Below are 19,393 nucleotides of genomic sequence, written 5' to 3' on the forward strand. Positions count from 1 at the left end.
AATTGTTGGTCACAATAAGTGCTTGTTGTGGAAAGTTGAGTCCAAAACTAGTCTTTATTCTCAAGCCAGCTCTTCGGTGTTGCCATCTGTCCTAGTCCTTTCCACACTGAAGTGTTACAGCCATATCCATATATAGGTGAATCAATGCCCATCACCTGTTTTAACAATGCAGTTGCTTTAACAGTGTAATTGCTATACAATGTAATTGCCAGTCAACAAGAAGATTGTTATTGGACCTTGACAATGTAAGTACTGATACATTGACACGAATATCGCCTTATGCGGCTCCGTGTCGAATTTTGTTTGCTAACACCCTGTAAAGCACCTTGGGATGTTTTACTACATTAACAACATTACATAAATGTGAGTGTTGTTGCTGTTGAAGATAAAACCAATTATCTTTGTTTTCCATGTCAGAGTGCGCCAGAGTTTTCCATGCAGCCGGTGCCAGGCTGATATTGTGTGGACGAAATAAGCAGAAGCTGGAGGAACTCGTGAAGGAGCTAACAGTAATGGTGAATGACAAGAAAAAGGTAAGGAGTTCTGTGAGATACAAGTAATAGTACATGTTAGTTAGGGCGTCCAAAGGTAAGGAGTCATAAAAATCAGATGGCCACTAATAAATTCAGTTAGAAATTAAGGAGAACCTTCTTTATCCAGTGAGTGGTTAGTGGTACCGCATTGGATTGGTTGAGGCAAATGCCACAGATGTGGAGGCTAGATAAATACATGAGAGGGAAAGGAATAGCAGAATATTTGATGGGACAGGATGAAATAGAAGTGGGTGGAGGCTGTTGTAGAGCATCAACCAGCATGGATATGTTGGGCTGAATGGCCTGTTTTTGGACTTTACGCTCCATGCCCCCTGCTATGAAATGAGCCAAACCCAGATTGAAAAAGAGTTCCAAAGTTTCTATAATATCAGGGTTATTGTTGGGTTCGGACTGCCTCAACCTTTTTGAGGCTGTGAGTGAGCTTTAGCTCTTTTTCTAGATTGGTGTGGATGAAAAGTGGCTCAACCATGGATTACAAAAGAAATTAGGGATAGTATTAGATCCAAAGAGGAGACATATAAAATTGCCAGAAAAAACAGCAAGCCTAAGGATTAGGAGCAGTTTAGAATTCAGCAAAATTGGACAAGAAGATTGATCACGAAGGAGAAAATGGAGTATGAGAGTAAACTTGCAGGGAACATAAAAACTACATGTGAAAGCTTCTATAAATATGTGAAGAGAAAAAGATTAGCAAAGACAAACATGGATCCCTTACAGTCAGAAACGGGGGAAATTACAATTGGGAACAAAGAAATGGCAGAAGAATTAAACACACATTTTGGTTTTATCTTCATAAAAGAGGACACAAATAATTTCCCAGAAATGTTAGGGAACCAAGGGTCTAGTGAGAGGGAGGAATTGAAGAAGATCAGTACTAGTAAAAAAAAATGGTGCTAGAGTAATTAATAGGGTTAAAGGCTGAAAAATCTCCAGGGCCTGATAATCTACATCCCAGAGTACTAAACGAAGTGGCCCTGGAAATATTGGATGCATTGGTGGTCATCTTCCAAAATTCTATAGACTCTGGAGCAGTTCCTACAGGTTGGAAGGCGGCAAATGTAACCTCACTATTTAAAAAAGGAGGGAGAAAAAACAGCGAATTACAGACCAGCTAGCCTAACATCAGTAAACATCAGTAGTGGGGAAAATGCTAGCGTCTAATATAAAAGATGTGGTAACAGAACACTTGGAAAGCATTAACAGGATCAGACAAAGTCAGCATGGGTTTTTGAAAAGGAAATCATGCTTAACTAATCTACTGTAGTTTTTGAGGATGTAACTAGTAGAATAGATAAGGGAGAACCAGTGGATGCGGTGTATTTGGATTTCAAGAAGGCTTTTGATAAGGTCCCACATAAGAGGCTAGTGGGCAAAATTAAAACACATGAGATTGGGGGTAATATATTGGCATGGATTGAGAATTGGTTGACAGACCGGAAACAGAAAGTGGGAATAAATGGGTCTTTTTCCGGATGACAGGCGGTGACTCGTGGTGTACCACAGGGATCAGTGCTTGGGTCCTAGCTATTCATGATATATATAAATGACTTGGATGAGGAAACCAAATGCAATATTTCTAAGTTTGCTGACAGCACAGAACTGGGCATGGCTTCAGGACAATTTAGACAAAAACAAAAAAAAAAACTGCGGATGCTGGAAATCCAAAACAAAAACAAAAACAGAATTACCTGGAAAAACTCAGCAGGTCTGGCAGCATCGGCGGAGAAGAAAAGAGTTGACGTTTCGAGTCCTCATGACCCTTCGACAGAACTTGCGTTCGAGTCCAAGAAAGAGTTGAAATAAAGCTGGTTTAAGGTGTGTGTGTAGGGGGCGGAGAGATAGAGAGACAGAGAGGTGGAGGGGGGTGGGTGTGGTTGTAGGGACAAACAAGCAGTGATAGAAGCAGATCATCAAAAGATGTCAACGACAATAATACAATAGAACACATAGGTGTTAAAGTTAAAGTTGGTGATATTATCTAAACGAAAGTGCTAATTAAGAATGGATGGTAGGGCACTCAAGGTATAGCTCTAGTGGGGCTTCTATCACTGCTTGTTTGTCCCTACACACCCCCCCCCCCCCCCCCCCACCAATTTAGACAAGTTGTGTGTGGTGTGTGTGGACAAACACATGGCAGATGCAGTATAACGTGGATAAATGTGCAGCTATATGCTTCGATGTGAAAAACAGAAAGGCAGAGTGTTATTTAAATGGTGATATATTGGGAAATGTGAATGTACAAAGGGATTTGGGTGTCCTTGTACACCAGTCAATGAAAGTAAGTAGGCAGGTGCAGCAAGCAATTAGGAAGGCAAATGGTATGTTGGTCTTCATTGCAAGAGGATTTGAGTTCAGAAGTAGGGCTGTCTTACTGCAGTTATACAGGGCCTTGATGAGACCACAACTGCATGCAATTGCATGCAATTTTGCTGTCCCTACCTAAGAAAGGATATACTTGCCATAGAGGGAGTACAGCGAAGGTTCACTAGGCTGATACTGGGGTTGGTAGGACTTTTGTATGAGGAGAGATTGGTTTCACTGGGTCTGTATTCACTTGAGATTAGAAGAATGAGAGGGGATCTGATTGAAACGTATAAAATTCTAAAAGGGCTAGATATCCAGGGGAGGATGTTTCCTTTGGTTGGGGAGTCTTAAACCAGGGGCCACAGCCTCAGGATATGGGACAGGCCATTTAGGACTGAGATGAGGAAACATTTCTTCAATCAGAGGGTGGTCAACTTGTGGAATTCTCTATCACAGAAGGCTGTGGAGCCGGATCACTGAGTATACTCAAGAAAGAGATTGATAATTTTTTGGATATTAGGGGCATCAAGGGATATGGAGAGAAAGCGGGAATATGGCATTGAGATAGTCATGGTCATATTGACTGGCGGAGCAGGCTTGAAGGGCCGAATGGCCTACTCCTCCTAGTGTCTATGTCTATGTAACTGCTCCCAATGTGGGGATATCAGCATATTACTGTGTGACCCAGGCTAGCAGGACAAGAAAGAAAGTAAATTTAAATCAGATGTACAAATAAAGAATGATTTCACTCAAATGGTGATTAAAAATTTGAAATAATCTAGCAGTAATAGTGAAGAACTTTTGTAAGTGTTTGAAATGTAGTTGGTTGCTAGTTGGTGCAATATACAACCCATGATGCTTGAGTGGGGATTTTAATGTTAGTGGGATGGAGTGGGGGGGAAAGAGGGAGCCAGTGTATGTCAGTGCAGACAGGACTATTGGCTACGGGGCAAGATTTTCCTGCGGCCTTCAAGATTCTGACATCGGGACCAAAGGGGGGTCCCGAGCTCGTAATAGCCGGGAGCCAGACGAGCGAAGTTATTTTCCCCAGAAGTGGCCTTGTAATTGGCCACCTCCATGTTTGCTGCCCTTTAGCAGACTCCCAATGTTGCCAGCCCACTCACAGGGCAAGTAGCCCTATAGACTCGACAGCCCCAACAGGCGAGGGGGGAGGCTGCTGAGACAGATAGGAGCCCTTGGAGGTGTAAGGGTAATGAATTATTTTAGAGGAGGGACAGCAGCATGCCCCTCAGATTGGGAGGGGGCGAAAGCGTTCTAGCTGGATTGTTGGAGCTGTCTTTCCAGCTGGTGACCCCCCTTCACAGCGCGATGGAACCTCCATCTCTGAAGGCCCCCTGGACTGCTGCAGAGAGGCTGCCTCCATGAAGCTGGTGGATGCCAGCACAATAGGGTGGCTGATCCACTGCCAGCAAAATGCTCTCAAAAATCACCCCTAGTTGGGGCCTTGACTATTTAAATTGGCTTAAATTGTACTCTCTGTGCAGTAGGCAGCCGACCCATTTCCCAGGGTGTCCATAGGAAACTTGCCCTGCTGTGGGAGTGTTTCTGGGAGCTGTCCTGTCTCAGCTCTCCGCTCCTCTGCCTCACATCACCACGGGGCTGGGAAAATTCAGCCTTTAGTGTGGAACAGGTGAGAAAGCTCTGGACAAGTTGGAGTTTGAAGAGGATGGGAAGCAATGACATGTGTAAGGGGTGGGGGTGGGGTCACAACTGCATGGGGAGGTGCGCAGTATCATTGGGATAGAAGTAGGCAGTCTCGGTGACAGGTAGGTTTGGGGTTTAAAGCTCATCCCATTGTCATACAGAAAGCCGAGATCTTGTTTGGTTTGAAGGAGACGCCAAGGAGGGAGTTGGGAGTTTGTGAAAAGGAAGCAGAGAGGCTAGCAGGGACCAAACACAGTGGTTCCAGTCTTCCCACTGCTGAGCTGGGTCAACTTCTGGCTTATCCGTGTTCTCATGCCAGACAAACACTGCTATGTGGCGTCAACAGCAACAACAACTTGATTTAATATGGCGCTTTTAATGTAATAAAATGTCCCAAGGAGCATCACAGGCATGTAGTCTTAAAATTACGTAGCATTCTCATAAGGGAAGAGTCCATTTAGTCTAGCTGGTCTGTACCGGCGTTTATGCTGCACACAAACCTCATCCCACCACTACTTCATCTAACCCTATTAGCATATGCTTCTATTCCTTTTCTTCCTGTGTATGTACATGGCTTTCTCTTAAATGCCTCTATAACTACTCTCTGTGGTAGCAAGTTCCACATTTTAACCAGCCTCTGGGAAAGCAGTTTCTCCTGAATGCTTTATTAGATTTATTAGTAACTATCTTATGTTTATGGCTCCCCCCACAAATGGAAATGTATTTCTCTATTTCTGCCCTATCAAGGCCTCTCCTAATTTTTAACAACTTTTATTAGTTCTTTAAAAAATGTCAGACAAGCTCTGATGGTTGCTGCCAACAGTGAAATAAACTAGAAACTAACCAAACTCCATATAAGAAAATAGACTGTTTTTAAATTCCAGGAAGTGTTTTCATGGCTTTAGCCTTACCTTAGGGTTCAGGGAAAAGTTAAAAGCTGGTTAGTAATAGTGTCAAGTATTACTTATTGTCTGTTATTGCTTCTGTCATATATTACTCAGTACTTGGTTTGTGATGAGGAAGCTCTGTCCCATCCCCATTGCAGCCCACCCAACACATTTTTCTTTCCCGGTTTTCCCCAGTATTCCGAGTTACATACAATGGATACAAAAAATGGATGTGTTTAAATTTTTCGCTGTGTGTTTGGGTTGTATTCACAGACGCACACGCCTCACGTGGTAACCTTTGACCTGGCGGACTTGGACACAGTGAGAAGCAGCGCAGAAGAGATTCTTAATTGCTTTGGCCAAGTTGATGTGCTAATAAATAATGCAGGGATCAGTTACCGAGGCAACATCCTGGACACTGCCATTGGCGTTGATAAAGATGTGATGAATACCAACTATTTTGGACCTGTTGCTTTAACTAAAGGTATCACCTTGTTAGCTTTTAGGTCTGTGTGTTTTCCTTTATTATTGATCCTGGTTTCTAAGTCCCCTCCTCAAACCCAAATCTACACACTTAAGAGGATGGAGGCATATACATGCCAGTTCTCTGTAAGCATTGTTCCATAATCATTCTGGAAGAGAGAGGTGAAAATGACCTGGGATGAGGCCCGCTCTGTGTTTTGTGTGACATCCCCCCCTCCCCATCATTAAAAGGAGAGCTGAAATCAGAGGCCAGCGCAATGTGGGAAGAGGCAGAGAAAAGGAAGTCTTGCATTTATTTAGCACTTTTCATGTCCTCAGGATGTCCCAAAGTATTTTATAGACAGCAAAGTACTTTTGAAGTGGAGTTACTGTGTAATGTATGAAATATGGCAGCCAATTTGCACACATCAAGATCCCAAAAAACAGCAGTGTGATAATGACCAGATAGTCTGATTTAGTGATGTTGATTGGGGGACAATCATTGGCTAGGACGCTGAAGAGACCTCTTCTGCTCTTCTTTGTAATAGCACCATGGAATCTTTTAGATCCGGCTGAGAGGACAGAAGCCTAGGTTTAATGTCTCACCTGAAAGGCAGCCCCTCTGACTGTGCAGCATTCCCTCAGTACTGCGGTGGAGTGCCAGCCTAGATTTCATGCTCCAGACTCAGAGTGAAAATTGAATTCACAGACTCAAAGTCAAGAGACTACCCACTGACCTATGGCGGATAAAGCCCCTTTCCTGCTATCTGGCAGCTTTTTAGGCCACTGTGTTAGCTTCCAACATGTACCCCTTAATGCTGTGCTATTCTGTAAATGTGAAGCATTCGATATGTCACTATTATTGAAGGAACAGTGACTAAACTGTTTTTGTTCTGAATCCTGGCTCCGAGTGGATCACTGTCAGAATGTTTAAGGAACAGCTCCACCAGTGGCCAAGTGGGCAAATACAACATATACTTTGTTACTGGACGAGGAAGATGTTCAGTCAGTCTGCTGAGAAAGCTGATCTCAGCTGGTTTAGTGTTCCAGTAATAGCATACTCGCATCTGAGTCAGGTGATTGTAAGTTCTGGTTGCATTCTGCAGACTTCAGCACACGACCTAGGCTGACACTCCCAGATCAGTATTGAGGTAGCATTGCATTGTCGGAAGTGCCACCTTTCAGGTGAGATGTCAAACCAAAGCCATCTTCCCTCTCATGTTGACATCACTCACCTTCGGGAAGAGCGGTTGGAGAGCTGGACCTGCGAGAGATACATGGAGTGGAGAGAGAATAAATTCAGCTGGGGGAGCACGGCCTACATCACTCACCTTTGGGAAGAGCGGTCAGAGAGCTAACCCTGCGGGAGACACACACAACGGGGAGAGAATAAATACAGCCCAGGGAGCGTAGCCTACATCACTCACCTTCGGGAAGAGCGGTCGGAGAGGTGGACCTGCGGGAGATATACAGAGTGGGAAGAGAATAAATACAGCCCGGGGAACAGCACCCATGTCACTCACCTTTGGGAAGAGCGGTCAGAGAGTTGGACCTGTCAGCTGCTCGGGACCAGCCCACACTGAGTTCGGAAGGAGAGTGAAAAAAAACACATTGTGACATCACAGGGAAGAAGCAATTTGATTGGTTGGAGAAGAAGCTCGCTGTTTGGTGAGTGTCCAGTAAGTGTTTAAGGTTTATTCTATTCCCAAGGTTTAGAATGAAGTAGGAACTGTACCTTTTGGTAAGTAGCATTTAAAAGTTTAAGGTTAAGGCATGGCAGGACAGCTCAGCCAAGCGGAATGCCCCTGGACATTTCTCATGACCCAGATGAGCCCACAGGAAGTGACACCAGCTGCATAAGTTTGAGCTTTTTGTCAGAGCTTGAGCAGCAGCTGGAGTCACTGAGGTGCATCCATGAGGCAGAGAACTATGTGGATAGCACATTCAGAGAGGTGGTCACACTGCAAGTTAGGGGAAAACAGGCAGGTAGAGAATGGATGCCACCAGGCAGTCCAAAGAAACAGGTGGGTAGCGCAGGAGTCCCCAGAGGTCCTGCTCACGAACTGCTTTTCCATTCTGGATATTGGTGAGGGCGATGGATCCTTGGAGGGGTGCAGCAAGAGCCAAGCTCGTGGCACCACAGGTGGCCCAGTTGTATAGGAGGGGAGGAAGAAGAGTAGAAAGGCAGCACTGATAGGGGATTATTTAGTTAGGGGAGCAGACAGGATTTCTGCAGCAGTCAACGTGACTCCAGGATGATTTGTTGCCTCCCTGGTGCTAGGGTCAAAGATGCTGCAGATGGCTGCAGGAAATTCTTGTGCGGGAGGGTGAACAGCCAGAGGTCATGGTCCACATTGGTACTAACAACATAGGTAGGAAGGGACATATGGTCCTGCAATCGGAATTTAAGGAGCTAGGTAGAAAATGAGCAAGCAGGACCTGTAAAGTAGTAATCTCCGGACTACTCCCAGTGCCACATCAAGTGAGTACAGGAATAGGAAGATGAGACAGATGAATGCATGGCTGGAAAGATGGTGCAAGAGAGAAGGCTTTAGATTCCTGAGACTGGCTCTGGCGGAGATGATGCCAGTACAAGCCGGGTGAGTTGCATCTGAACAGAGCCGGGACTGAGTTCCTTGCAGGTCATTTTGCTGTTGGGAGGGTTTAAACTAACTCAGCAGGGGTTTGGCAACCAGGAGAGAATATTAGAAAGTAATAGCAGGTGCACGGAATGTTGGGAGAGAAGCAGATAGCACTAAAATAGAGAACAGTAATCTAATAGACAGAGTCGGAGTAAGGGAGCAAGTAATGAAGTCTATATCAGGGTCACATTACATGTATGTGAATGCACGGAGTATAGCTAATAAAATTGGGGAGTTACAGGCACAGATTGCCTTGTGGGATTATGATGTTGTGGCGATAGTGGAGACCTGGCTTAAGGCAGGGCAGATCTGGGTGCTAAATATTCCTGGTTACAAAGTGTTCAGAAAAGATAGGAAAGAGAAAAAAGGAGGTGAGGTGGTGTTTTTGGTTAAGGAGAGTATTGCACTACTCGAGAAAGAGGACGTGTCAGAGGATTCAAGAACAGAATTAATTTGGCTAGAGCTAAGGAATACGAAGGGTGCAGTTACATTGCTTGGTGTAATATAATATAGAGGAACAAATCTGCAAGGTAATTACAGAGAGGTATAAACATCGTAGTTATAATGAGGGACTTTAATTACCTGTATATAGACTGGGATAGTGGTAGTGTAAGGTGCAGTGAGAGACAAGCATTCCTAGATCGTGTTCAGAAAAATTTCCTACAGCAGTATGTCTCCAGTCCAACAAGAAAGGAGACACTGCTAGACCTAGTTCTTGGGAATGAGGTGGGCCAAATAGATCGAGTGACAGTGAGGGAACATTTAGGGGACAGTGATCAATGTATCATAAGGTTTAGGATTATGGTGGAAAAGGATATTGGTCAATCCAGAGTGAGAATAATCAACTGGCGGAGAGCGGACTTCAATGGGGCAAGAACGGAGCAGGCCCGATAGACTGGAACCAAAGGCTAGCAGGTAAAACAGTAGCTGAACAATGGGCTACCTTCAAAGAGGAGATGGTTTGAGTATAGTCAAGGTATGTTCCCTCAAAAGGGAAGGATAGGACAAACAAATCCAGAGCTTCTGGGATGACAAAGGAGATAGAAATCAAGTTAAAGAAGAAAAAGTGTGCTTACGACAGCTGTCAGGTAGCAAATACAACTGCGAACCAAGCTGAATAAAGAAGATTCAGAAGGGATGTGAAAAAGCAAATACTAGAAGCAAAGAAGGATTATGAAAAAAGACTGGCAGCTAGCATAGAAAGAAATCCCAAAGTATTCTATAAGCACATCAATAGTAAAAGGGTGGTAAAAGGAGGAGTAGGGCCAATTAGGGACCAAAAAGGGGATTTACGCATAAAGGCAAGAGGCATAGCTGAGGTGTTAAATGAATACTTTGCATTTGTCTTTACCTACAAGGTAGATGCTGCCCAGGAAAATGATGACAGAGAAGGAAATTCAGTCACTAGAAAGGTTTAAAATTGATAAGGAGGAGGTATTGGATAAACTGTCGGTACTTAAAGTTGATAAGGCAGCGGGACCGGATGAGATGCATCCAAGAATATTAAAGGAAGTGAGAGTGGGAATTGCAGAGGCACTGGCAATAATCTTTCAATGTTCCCTGGATTTGGAGGAGGTGCCGGAGGACTGGAGAATTGCAAACATTACGCCCTTGTTCAAAAAAGGTTGTAAAGATCTGCCCTGCAATTACAGACCAGTCAGTTTAATTTCGATGGTGGGGAAACTTCTAGAAACATTTGGGATAGAATTAATAGTCACATGGAAAAATTTGGATTGATTCAGAAGAGTCAGCATGGATTTGTTAAAGGAAAATCATGTCTAATTTGCTGGAGTTTTTTGAAAAGGTATCAGAGATAGTTGATGAGGGCAAGGCCGTTGATGTGATGTATATGGACTTCCAAAAGGCATCCAATACAGTGCCACACAACAGACTTGTGAGGAAAGTTATAGGTCATGGAATAAAGGGGACAGTAGCAACCTGGATACAAAATTAGCTGAGGTATAGGAAACAGAATAGTGGTTAAAGGGTATTTTTTGGACTGGAAGAAGGTTTGTAGTGGAGTTCCCCAGGGGTTGGTATTGGGATCCTTGCTCTTCCTGATGTATACAAATGATCTAGATCTTGGTGTACAGAGGACAATTCCAATGTTTGTGGACGACACAAAACTTGGGAAAATTGTAAGCTGTGAGGAGACAGTGTAGAACTTCAAAAGGACATTGAAACATTGGTGGAATGGGCAGATAGGTGGCAGATGAAATTCAAAGCAGAAAACTGTGAGGTGACACACTTTGGTACAAAGAAAATGGAGAGACAGTATAAAATAAAGGAAACTACTCTAAAGGGTGTGCAGGAGCAAAGGGACCTGAGTGTATATGTACAGAAGTCATTAAAGACATAGGGCAGGTGGAGAGCTGTTTCTAAAGCATACAGTATTCTATGATTCATTAATAGGGGCGTAGAGTATAAGAGCAGGGAGGTTATGATGAACTTATATAAGTTATGATGAACTTAGACCTCAGCTGGAGTATTGTGTACAGTTCTGGGTGCCACGCTATAGGAATGATGTGAACAAATTGGAGAGAGTACAAAAGAGGTTTACGAGAATGGTTCCAGGGATGAGACACTTCAGTCATGAGTAAAGATTTGAGAAGTTGAGATTGTTTTCCTTTGAGAGGAGAAGGCTAAGAGGACACTCAATAGAAGTTGTCAAAATCATGAGGGGGCAGGACAGAGTAGATAGGGGGAAATTGTTCCCGCTCGTAAAAGGATTGAGAACCAGAGAGCAAAGTATTAAAGTGTTTTGCATAAGAAGCAAATGTGAGGTGAGAAAAAGCTTTTTCACACAGCGAGTAGTTAGGGTTTGGAATGCTCTGCCTGGTAATGTGGTGGAGGCAGGTTCAGTCGAGGCATTCAACAGGGCATTGGATGATTATCTAAATAGAAACAATGTGCAGATTTACGCAGAAAAGGCAGGAGGTTGGCACTAAATTAAAATGCTCAGAGAGCCGGTGCAGACATGATGGGCTGAATGGTTTCCTTCTACACTGTAATAATTGCGTGATTCTGCAAAAGATCCCCTCGCAGTTGTTTGAAGAACAGGGGAGTTATTCCTTGTCTATTGGCCAATAATTATCCCTCAACCAACATTGCTAAAATGTTATTTGGTCACTAAGACATTGCTGTTTGCTGGAGCTTGCTGTCTGCAAATTGGCTGCCGCATATCCTATGTTTCAGCAGTGACTATACTTCAATAGTACATCATTTACTGTAAAGCGCTTTGGGATGTCATGTGGATGTGAAAAGTGCTATACAAATGCAAGTCATTTTTTAGGGTACTACAATTGGCTATAGGGCCCAAGTATAGGGGGGCGTGGGAGTGAAATCAGCTGGGCTTCCTATTCCCAATTACTATCCACCGATCCTTGCTGCAAAATGCAGGTCTACATACCAGTCGGGTGAAGGTCGGATTGCAATCAGCTGGGATTCCCTCCACAGTCAGATAGTTACCAATGTTCACTGTACACACTCACGCTTAAATGGGCAATTAAGCAAGGAACCACATCTTTCTGATACCTGGGAACTGTAGTTCAACACCAATCAACCTCATCAGGGGCTTAGGGGAGAAAAACATGGTAACACCAGTGGAGTTCTGTGGTTTTATTATGGGCAACCACTAGATGGTGTTGCAGCACCAGAAGCATGAGAAATGTCTTGTCTCCAGATAGTAAAATGGGATTAAGTTGTTCACTTTTATGCCATATCTGCAAAAGTTTTGATAAACTCTAGAAAGTTGAACATCAGTCTTTTTCAAAGGTTGCTTTGGTTTTGCTCATTAAAAACAACAGATCCCACAGGTCAGGAAATTCCTCTTTTAAAAAATATTTTGAGTGATACTGATCTTCAGCAGTGATAGTGAATCCGCAACTTGTTTTACACTGGAGACTGAAACTAACTTATTCATTCTCGGGATGTGACCAATGCTGGCAAGGCCAGCATTTATTGCCGATCCCTAATTCCCCTAAAGAAGGTGATGATGAACTACTTTCTTGAACTGCTGCAGTCCATGTGGTGTAGGTATAAGAAGGGTTAGGGAGGGAGTTCCAGGATTTTGCCCCAGTGACAGTAAAGGAATGGTGATATAGTTGAAATTCAGGATAATGTGTGGCTTAGAGGGAAACTGGTTTGAGGTCTCATCGACACACAGGACAAACTCACTGTTATTGGGGGAATTGCTCAGAAATTTTCTATCGCCTGAACCAAGGACACAGTACAGAGCCTGAGCTGGCTCTATTATATTTTTCATGCTGGCTTGTGTAACTGCTGCTTGTGAGGGTCATTCTGTACAGTCTATATATTCATGTATATGAGGGTGCCCACAGCGAAGGAGTAACAGTTGTGTCAGATTCACTGGCAAGAGCTGCTGACTGGGAAGCTCACCCAGTGTGTAAGGCACTGCAATGAAATGCTTTAACTCTTCAAATCACTTAACATTGCAGCCATTCTGCCTTACATGGTGCAGAGAAGAAGTGGACATGTCGTAGTGATTAGTAGCGTCCAAGGGAAAATAGCAATTCCATTTCGATCTGCTTGTAAGTATGGCGTAGCAATCATCAAATACTGTTTCATGTACATTTCATTCACTAGTATAATTGGGTGGCATATACATTAACTAGATCATTTCTGGCTCTGATGTATACATGGAACCAGATTTTGAAGGAGTGGGGTCTCTCTTAGCTATGCATGTTTAGATTTTCATAAACTGGGCTAACAGAGTTGCTCAAAGTGCCAGCCACTAACTTTGTGGTGAGGACAATGGGGCACCTGGGACTTTGGTGAATGACAAGACCAACAATCTATCTCCTTAACCACTGAGATTAAAGGATTGAGAAATAAAAAGAAAGGACTGAGAAGGATTGTGAATTAGAATCATATAAGGTACAGAATGAAATAAAGAGAGGGAATCAAGAATTTGACAGAGAAAAAGAGACAGAAAGGAAAAGTCAGAAAAAAATTGACATCATTAAAATTTCTTAAAATAATTCACAATCTTAAGGAATGAAACTCCATACTTATTTTGTTCACTTACTGGGCATGAGAGGTTCATTGCCAGTCATTAACAATTATTACCTTGTTAAAAGGGTTAAACACTATTAATCACTAGATTTAATTTTCTGTGGCACATTTAATGGGCAATTAATGTACAAATGCAGCAATTTCATGAAACTCGGAGTTTGAGGGTAAGCTGCAATTTTTGCAATGCTGACGGCAGAGCAACACAAATCAGCCAGCAACTAGTGGCGATTCACAAATCAGCTTGTCACAAGCTTCATCACAAGCTGCTTGTGAATTTACACATGGATAACAGTGTATTGTTCCGATTCTGTTATTCTTTTCAGCAAAATCTGGGCCATTGTTTGAACTGGTCAGGCACTGTATTCATATTCAGATTGTATGATAAAGTTCACCACATATATTATTCTGATCTGATGCATTCCAATAATTGCCTTTAGATGGGTAATTTTAAGACGACTGTCACATATTTTCCTTTTTGTTAAATTCCTGGATTATACGGAATCAAAGTGTTCCTAATTGGATTTCATTCTAGATGCGGCGTCTAAACATGCCACCCAAGCCTTCTTTGACTGCCTACGCGCAGAGGTGGAGCAGTACGAAGTTAAGGTGACCATAGTTAGCCCAGGATACATCCGTACCAACCTTTCCCTGAATGCAGTCACTGGAAATGGATCCAAGTATGGCGGTATGCTTTCAATCACTTTGAACTGTACTGTGCATTGTGAGGATCTCCTTTAGTAATAGGTAGTGCCAGTGTCTATAACATAATTATTGCTATGAGTATGACAGCATAAATGGGTCCCAAGAGCCAATTAAATGGCACAAGATAGCAGCGTCATTTCTATGCACATCAGTCACTGCTTTTCAAGGCAACTCTTGCGTGAAGCAACCACAACTTGCATTGATATAGTACCTTCAATGCAGTAAGAAAAACCCCAAGGCATTTCATAGGGAAGTTACCAGAACAGAAATTGACACTGAGCCAAAGGGGGTGGTAAATAGATGAGTTTTAAGAAGAGTCAAAAGAGGGGAGAGAGAGGCAGAAAGGTTTAGGGAAGGAATTCCAGAGCTTAAGAGTTTAAGCAGCTGAAGACACATCTGCCAGTGTTGAACCTAAGAAACATGAGTATATAGAAGAGGCCAGAATTGGTGGAATACAGAGATCTTAGAGTGTTATAGGCCTGGAGGAGGTTACAAGAGCCAGCGAGGGGCAAGGCCAAGGAGGGATTTGAACACTAGGATGAGAATTTTTAAATTGAGGCGTTGTTGTTCTGGGATGCAATGTAGATCAATGAGCACAGGACTTGATTGAATAGGACATGGAGCAATTTAGGATATGGGCAGAAGAGATTAGGGTGAGCTTAAGTTTATGAAGAGTGGAAGAGTACTGGGAGACATGATGAGGCATCCGCCATTTGTAAAAGTTTCTGTTCTTTTCCTACTACTTGATCCACTGCCTTGTCTTTCTTACTCTCAAACCTCAGCGGTGTTCTGCACTTTGAGCCTCAGCCCAATAGTGAGATTTCTTAATTTGATAGTAAATTCTTTGGAAAGACTGCCTGAGAAATGTTGCGGATTGGTTACCAGGCACATTATATTGACTTATTTTTCTTCTCTTTAAACCAGTGATGGACAAGAGTACGGCGGAAGGCTACGAGCCTCGTGTTGTTGCTGAAGCTGTCCTCACTGCTGTTTGCAGGAGGAAGAAGGATGTCCTGCTCGCAGGGTTACTGCCAACAGTTGCAGTTTACATGCGAACCTTGATTCCGAGTCTCTTCTTTCCCATTATGGCAGCCAGAGCTAAAAAAGAGCGCAAGATGAAGGATAATTAACCTTGTCCTGGGTCCCCTAACTCACTCTTTTTCTGTGAACATTGTTAAGGCCTCTTGGTGCAATTCTTCTGTGATTGGCCACCACACTGAATGTGTCAAAATATGTCTTCTGAACTTGTTTGGAATACTGTCTTCTGGTTACACTGAAACCAGGGTAAATTAAGTACATTTGAATGTGAGCTTAAAAATTTGAATCCTGCTTTTAAAGGGTTTCTAAGAGCAGAACAAATATGGAACATTGTATTTACACTCCCTGAGTTTAATGTCAGTGCAAAGCTGAAAGCACCCTGCACAGATGCTAAACTTGGACTGTGTAGCAGGCATGAACATCTGAACTAATTCTGAAGTGGATTGAAACTGCTTCCTTCAGGGACTCTCACTACACTTCATTCTGTTATCATGTCTGCCCAGAAAGCAATTTCAGACTGAGCTTGCACTATAACTGCAGCATCAGTGCAACGTAAAACCCCTAGCATTCAAAGTATTTAAATATGTAAGTGATCTGTTTACAAATTTTCAATGTGTTACATTTCTGTGAAAGCAAATAAAGATAATAGATAAATGTTTGATGTTTGTCAATTAACAGGACCTGTCACTTTGAATATCGTGCTCAACTGCATTGTCTGTTTGAGAGAGTGAACTGGTCATTATCTGATTACAAAATGCATTGAAATACCACACACAGCCATATTGACCAGGCAGGCCCTGCTGTGGTAGCTGATTTCAGCAGTTAGGTGGGGTTGAGTTGGGAAAGAGCAGATAAGCTGGTTGCACTGAGTGTAGAACAGTTCTACATTTTATCTTGTATGCATGGTCCTTGTGACCTCCTGGCCTTGTTTGAATCGCTGGAGGGAATCTGAGTGGAATTTTCCATTGCCCCCCCCTCCCCCACTTCTTAGCTAAAACATCTGATTGCAGTGTCGAAGAGTTCACTACTGGTAGGAAGTCTTCTATTGGGATGACTATAATTCTAGACCCAAGGGTGGATGGCTAGTTAATTTCTTGTTAATGCTGTCAGACAATTTTACATGTAAAGTGAGGAATTCTAACAGGAAGATTAGGGAGAAGAGGAGACAAACGCTCGTCTCGTCAGTCATTCAGGTATCATGTTAAAAAAAGGTTCCCATCTATATATTTAGATGGATGTCACAGATTTTGTGGTATTCCAAGTGCCCGTACTGGCCGATATTATCTGGGATCTAATCCCAGGAAATAAAAATTGTAACTCAACTGACAGTTCACTGAATTGCTCTTTGCTTTATGATAATGCAGATTTACTGCTATATTTATCTACACAACATGTGACTGCACTCTATAAACCAACTCATTGCACACAATACTCCCAGAAATCTTGATGATGTAGGTGCTAAGTATAGAATTATTTTCACAATGCAGCACAGGCTAAATGTAGCCGTGATAAAGAGGACAACCCTCCGCTAATTGTCACATTACACAAATGGAATCCTGCACTCTTCCTTGCCAACACATTCCAGGGGACCTGGGTTCAAATCCCACCATGGCAGATGGTGAAATTTGAGTTCAATAAAAAATGTCTTATGATGACCATGGAACCATTGTCATTAAAAAAACACCATCTGGTTCACTAATGTCCTTGAGAGAAGGAAATCTGCTGTTGGCCTACATGTGATTGTAGACTCTCAGCAATGTGGTAGACTCTTAAATGCCCTCGGAACAGGGGCCATAAATGCTGGCCTAGCCAACGACACCCCCATCCCATGAACGAATTAAAAAAAAAGTCACCATCCCAAAAGTGGCTAACTTGATCATTGCTGCATGCATATTGGCTGCATTTCCTGACTGCTGCCAGCCTTCCATGATTAAGCATCATCTGGTGTTTGCTGCAGAGGAAGACAATGAGCTGAGAAGATGCAGGATTTGTTGGCCTCTGTTTTCTTTGGGCCCTCTTTACCAGCCTAGCTTTTCATTTCTGCCCGCCCCTCTCCAAACAGGCATCCTCCAGTGGTCATGGCCATTGGTGACTGTCTCTCAGTTATCAGTGTCAATATCTACCATCTTCATGCAAGTGTCCTTGTAGCAGAGGTATGGACACCCAGGAGGTCATGACCCAGTGGTCAATTCACTGTGCAGTAGGTCTTTAGGTATACGGCTGCCATCCATCTGATGAATGTGACTGAGCCAGCGCAGATGTTCTTGGTTTAGCAATGAATGTAAATTGACAGAATTAGCACACTCCAGGACCTTGGGAGTTGGTGACCTTGTCCTGCCTAGAGATGCCAAGGATAGAACTGAGACAGTGAAGGTGGAAACTTTTCAGTCTTTTCCAATGCTGTCCTGGCCCCACTCGAGAGCGCACTGAGGATGCAGGCTTGGCAGAATTACAGTTTGGTGTTCTCAGTCAAGTTGCCCTTGTTTCACACTCTCTCACTTAGCTTGGACATAACAGCTGCAGCTTTAGCGATGTGTGTGTTGATTTCAGCATCAAGTGACAGATTGCTGATGATTGTGAAACTATCAAAAACCTACAGCGTCACATTGTCAATGCTAAAAGATGGCACTGTGGCAACCTTCTGTGCGGTATTTGTTGTCTTGAGGCTGATGGTTAAACCAAACTCTTTACAGGCATAAGAGAATCTGCCCATTTTCAGCTGAAAGTGTTCCTTGGTATCATCAGCATAGAGTAACTCTCTGTTGAGGGTGCACCTTTGTCTTGGATCTCAGGTGAGCAAAGCTGAACAGCTTTCCATCAGTTCTGGTATGCAAGTTAACGCCCTCCAGATAAACTGAAGGCATATGACAACAGCAAAAAGAAGAACCCACCAGAGTGTTGGTGCCAGAACACAACCCTGATTGACCCCACTGCGAATCACAAAGGGTTTTGCTGTTGCCCAGTCATAGCTGACCTTACCCATCATATTGTCATGGAAAGAGGAGATCGCATTGAGCAGCTTTGGGTGGGGCAGCCAATTTTCTCTAGCAGTTTAAATAGGTCAAATGCCTTGGTGAGATCGATGAAGGCAATACATTGTGGTCTCCTTTGTTCATGACATTTCTCTTGCAGCTGCCGCACTGAGATGATGTCAATTATAGACCTTCCAGTTCTGAAACAATTCTGGGATTCAGGATATATGCATTCAGCCAGGATCACAGTCTGACAAGGACAGATACAATACTTCTCAAAAGGACAATACATTTCCCATGATGCTCAGCATGGAAGATGCCTCAATAGTTGTTGCAATCGCTGTGGTCACCTGTGTCCTTATACAGGGTCACAAACTTTGCATCACGCATATCTTGGGGCACTGCCCCCTCCCTCCCTCCAGTGGAGACAGAGAAGTTCATCCAGATGCTGCAGGAGTGTTGGTTTCCTGTGCTTGATGAGCTCAGGTGGTATAGCATCAGCAACTTGAGCTTTTCCCATGACAAGCAAGTCAATAGCTTTGCTAAGCTCTTCTATGGAAAGCTCCTGTTCAATCAAGTCAAGGAACTGTTGGTTCTTATCTGGGTAAGCAGTATGGGTGACATTGATATGAGGACAGCATTTCTGCTTTGAATGAAAAAACTTAAAGGCATGCATCCTAACTGCTTCATACTATGGAGTGATCGGTATTACAGGCAGTGCTGTGGCAGTTGCATGTTGAGAATATCCAGAACAAAAGGATATATGGTGAGAAGGGAAAGTCCGAGAGATCCAACATTAGGCTGACCATCTTGAAGCTTTTGTGAAGTGACCAGGACCACCTATAGACCAAGGTCAAATGGACAACCTCTCCCTCGTTCACAGGATGGTATTTCCCTTCTTAAAGATTACAATGCCATCCATCAATGTTGAAAAGAACATTTTGAACAACTGAACTGTGAATCCATGGTGGCAGCTGAACTCTCCAGGCTATCCCCCTGTACCATGGTAGAATCCATGGATGGACCACCATTGATGGGAGAGCTGCAGCAAGCAAAGAAATGGATGAAAAACAGCAAAGCCTGTGACCTCGATGGTGTTCCAGCTGAGGTCTTCAAAGCTGGTGGGCTTTTGC

At 43.3% G+C, this 19,393-nt stretch overlaps 1 protein-coding gene across 5 annotated transcripts in view; it reads left to right on the forward strand.

Moving 5' to 3' along the window:
* Positions 1 to 15,942, forward strand: part of dhrs7b (dehydrogenase/reductase (SDR family) member 7B) — a 35,370-nt gene extending 19,428 nt beyond the window's left edge. For all 5 annotated transcript variants that reach the window (XM_041207334.1, XM_041207336.1, XM_041207338.1 and 2 more), the window contains exons 3-7: positions 418 to 533; positions 5,684 to 5,894; positions 12,972 to 13,064; positions 14,081 to 14,233; positions 15,175 to 15,942. In XM_041207334.1, the coding sequence (XP_041063268.1) occupies positions 418 to 533; positions 5,684 to 5,894; positions 12,972 to 13,064; positions 14,081 to 14,233; positions 15,175 to 15,380 (779 nt within the window). In that variant the 3' untranslated portion in view covers positions 15,381 to 15,942. The remainder of the gene's footprint in view (positions 1 to 417; positions 534 to 5,683; positions 5,895 to 12,971; positions 13,065 to 14,080; positions 14,234 to 15,174) is intronic.
* The last annotated feature ends 3,451 nt before the right edge of the window (positions 15,943 to 19,393 follow it).

This window comes from Carcharodon carcharias, chromosome 15 (genome assembly GCF_017639515.1).
Source record: "Carcharodon carcharias isolate sCarCar2 chromosome 15, sCarCar2.pri, whole genome shotgun sequence".
Classification (NCBI taxonomy): Eukaryota; Metazoa; Chordata; class Chondrichthyes; order Lamniformes; family Lamnidae; genus Carcharodon; species Carcharodon carcharias.